At 37.0% G+C, this 3,601-nt stretch overlaps 1 protein-coding gene across 6 annotated transcripts in view; it reads left to right on the top strand.

Moving 5' to 3' along the window:
- The first annotated feature begins 868 nt into the window (after positions 1-868).
- Positions 869-3,601, top strand: part of cunh16orf87 (chromosome unknown C16orf87 homolog) — a 39,183-nt gene continuing 36,450 nt past the window's right edge. For 2 of the 6 annotated variants that reach the window (XM_020623623.1, XM_020623626.1), the window contains exon 1: positions 870-1,262. In XM_020623623.1, coding sequence (XP_020479279.1) covers positions 1,197-1,262 — 66 coding nt within the window. In that variant the 5' untranslated portion in view covers positions 870-1,196. Of the gene's footprint in view, positions 1,263-3,601 lie in introns of all 6 variants that reach the window. The other 4 variants (XM_020623628.1, XM_020623627.1, XM_020623625.1 and 1 more) reach the window with 3 other exon arrangements.

Raw genomic sequence — 3,601 nt, forward strand, 5'->3', positions numbered from 1 at the left:
CTGAATACTTATGACCCTGTGATATTTCAGTTTTTCTTTTTTAATAAATCTGCAAAAATGTCAAACATTCTGTGTTTTTCTGTCAATATGGGGTGCTGTGTGTACATTAATGAGGAAAAAATGAACTTAAATGATTTTAGCATATGGCTGCAATATAACAAAGAGTGAAAAATTTAAGGGGGTCTGAATACTTTCCGTACCCACTGTAGGTTTCACTTCTAAAAAAAATAAAACCCCAATATTCATGCATTGTTTCAGAAAGACTTGGTCTCTGTTCCATATGTTGCATCTTTTTGAGGAACTCTCATACCTGACCTGAACTGGAAGAAAATTTGGACTTTGCCTTCTAAGTATCTGATTATTAATAAGATAAAAGAAGTTTCTTTCAGAATTATCCATTGATATTAATCCTCCAAGGTCTTTTTACAAAAATTCAGAAAAGACATTGCTCTTTTTGTGAACTATATCTTGAAGATCTGGATCATCTTTTTTGGACATGTCCACCCTCATAAAGTTTGGGATGAGGTCAGTGATTTCATTACTCAACACGGTGACTGTAAGTTTGTACTTTCCTTTGAAAATGTTCTATTTGGTTTCACAATTTATTCTTCAGCTAAACTTAATGAATATTTTGTTATTAACTTGATGCTCTTAGCTAGTATAATATTTATTTAGCTTATTAGCTAAACTCCATATTCATAAATGTATATACAATGAGAAGCCACATTTCTTTGTATTTGAAATTAACTGTTGTCAGTACATTCAAACAATTTTATATTCTGTGAGCAAAAAAGCTTCTAAAACTGATCACCTATATATAAAATTATTTTATTTTATTTTCTATGTCAAGCAATGGCCCTGTTCATTGTGTTGCATAAAAAACATGGATGCAATTAAGAAGTCGAAGTAGAAGAAGAAAAGGGAGGAGGAGGAGGAAGTAATACGCCTCGATGCGTCTACGCTGCCTTAATAATAGAAGAAGAAGAACGACGTCCTTATTATTAGTAGGCTACCCGAAGAAGAAGAAAGGGATATTATGTAGGCTATGTACTTCCTAGAGGTGTATTAACATCTTGCATGCATCGTGTATGTTAGTGTACGTAATAGAAACTCAGTCGCCATCATTTCATGTAGTGTAGAGAAGTTGTAGCAACCGTAGACTTGAGCTATCGGCGTGTCGCTGGAGGAAACGGACTATGTCGGGAAATAAAACAAAGAAAGTCAAAATGGCTACAAAATCTTGTCCTGAATGTGACCAACAGGTGAGAAAATAAATGTTCTACAGATTGCGTACGTTATGCAGACTACTTTAAATAAATTAATTTACAACGTGGGGTACTTGCCAGCAATGAACAGAGAAATGGAGTGGAGTAGTAGCCCCAGTGCACGCTGATTAAACGACAATGTCTTAAAACCCAACTTAAAGGTTGAACAAGTTAGCTGATGGGTTTTCTGCTTAGCAAAGAGAGCTTTCGTGTTCTCTGAAATATCGATCTAATTAAGCTACTTAGGAAGGTATCGTTTTGTGACATTCTTGTATTCAACTCATACAAAAGGGGAGAGCGGTCAAGCGAGCCCCCACAACGCTTTCCGTTTTGTCTGTGGGCCCCTACTGGACTCGTGAAAACTGTCTTTAAAAAGCCAGTTTCCGGTTAATCTGATTTCACTTTAATTCAGTCGGTTAAAGATAAGTAACGGGATTAATAAGCAAATAAATAACAATAAACTGATACCAAAATAAATACATAATAATTCAAATTAATACCCAGTTAACCAAAATACCAGCACATTAGTGATGGCAGAAATGAGGCTTTCCGAAGCTTTGGACCTATTGCTTTGGAAAATGGTTTGTTGTTTTTTAAACATTTGAATCATTTTCGCTGGCAATATTTGCTGGACAAATGCATTTTAATACATTAAACTCAAGAAAGTAATGACTTAGGAGGTGTATAGTTGAGTCGTTTTCACAGTACATTGGGTGTAAATAAATCGTGTGACAATAATAAATCTACGTTACACTTATAGACGTGTTATATATGAACCGGTATTTATACAGTCAAGGCCAAAATATTGGCACCCTGCATTTCTGTCAGGTAACACACCACTTCTCCCAGAAAACTGCTGCAATCGCAGATTCTTTGGTATTCTCATGTTTGTCTTTTGTTTGCAATGGAACAACACAAAACCACCCAAAAAAGCCTAATCTGATCCATTCCACACAGAACCCCAAAAATAAACTAGACAGAATTATTGACACCCTCAACTGGTAGCCCACCCTTTGGACAAAATAACTAAAATCAGTCACTTCCTGTAACCATCAGCAAGTTTGTTCCACCTCTCTACTGGAGTTTTGGACCACTCTTCTTCTGCCAGCTGCTCCAGGTCTCTCAGATTCAAAGGCTTCCTTCTTCCAGCTGCTGTTCCGAGATCTCTCCACAGGAACTGTAAGGGATTTAGACCTGGACTCATTGCTGGCCACTTCAGAACTCTGCAGCTCATTGTCTGAAACCATTTCTGGTGCTTTCTGAAGTCTGCTTTGGGTCATTGTCCTGCTGTAAGACCCATGACCTCTGACAGAGACCCGACTTTCTGAAACTGTGCCATACATTGCGCCACATAATTCGTCAGTAGTCTTCAGATGTCATACATAATGCCACACACACAGTTAAGACATCCAGTGGCTGAAGCAGCAGAGCAACCCCAAAACATAAGTGAACCTCCACCGTGTTCTTTTCTCTGAAGGCCTCATTTCATTTTCTGAAAATAGTAGAATGATGTGCTCGACCAAAAAGCTCTATTTTAGTCTCATCTGTCCACAGGACATTCTCCCAGAAGGACTGTGGCTTCCTCAGGTAAGTTTTGGGAAACTCTAGTCTAGGGTCAAAAACAGATTACACATTTGGCCTTAAAAAATTAAGACAACTTACTAAAATAAATTAAAAACTAAAAGTTGACAAAAGAAGGTAAATTAGAGTAAATGTGCAGTGCAAGTAAACATAAAATTGTTGTAAACATAATTTGTAAGTAACACAATTAGTTTTTTCTTTTCCAGAAAGACAAGTCTGTCTACATCATCTGGCTTTAAGAGGTAGATTAAATGTGCTAAATATAAACATAAAAGTATACAACTAGAAATTGCACACAATTTGTCAAACTTTTACATTTTTTGTGTCAGGAACACTAGACTGTCAACAGTGTCTGGATTTAAGAGGTAGTGCAAAAATGTGCAAAATGTAAACATATTTAACATGTTCAACTTATTCATCAGAATCTGTAAAACGCAACACTTTTTTTTTTTAAGACCAGTCTCAGTCTGTCAACAGTGCCTGGCAGAGGGAAATTAAATGTGCAATAAAACTATAACATAAAACAATAACATTTCTAGCCAGTGCACATATTTTGTAAAAAGTTTACAGATGTTTTGCCAGAAAGACTAATCTGTCCACTGTGTCTGGCTTTAAGGCTGCCCTGTTGCAGGATACAATATTACCCCCTGTGCTAAAAGCACGCTCTGAGGGTGAGCTTGTGGCAGGAATGCAGAGGTAACGTTTGGCCAGGAGGCTCACTCTGGGGTATGTTGGTGAATTAATCTTCCACCACG

The sequence above is a fragment of the Monopterus albus genome, unplaced genomic scaffold (genome assembly GCF_001952655.1).
Source record: "Monopterus albus unplaced genomic scaffold, M_albus_1.0 scaffold306.1, whole genome shotgun sequence".
Lineage (NCBI taxonomy): Eukaryota > Metazoa > Chordata > Actinopteri > Synbranchiformes > Synbranchidae > Monopterus > Monopterus albus.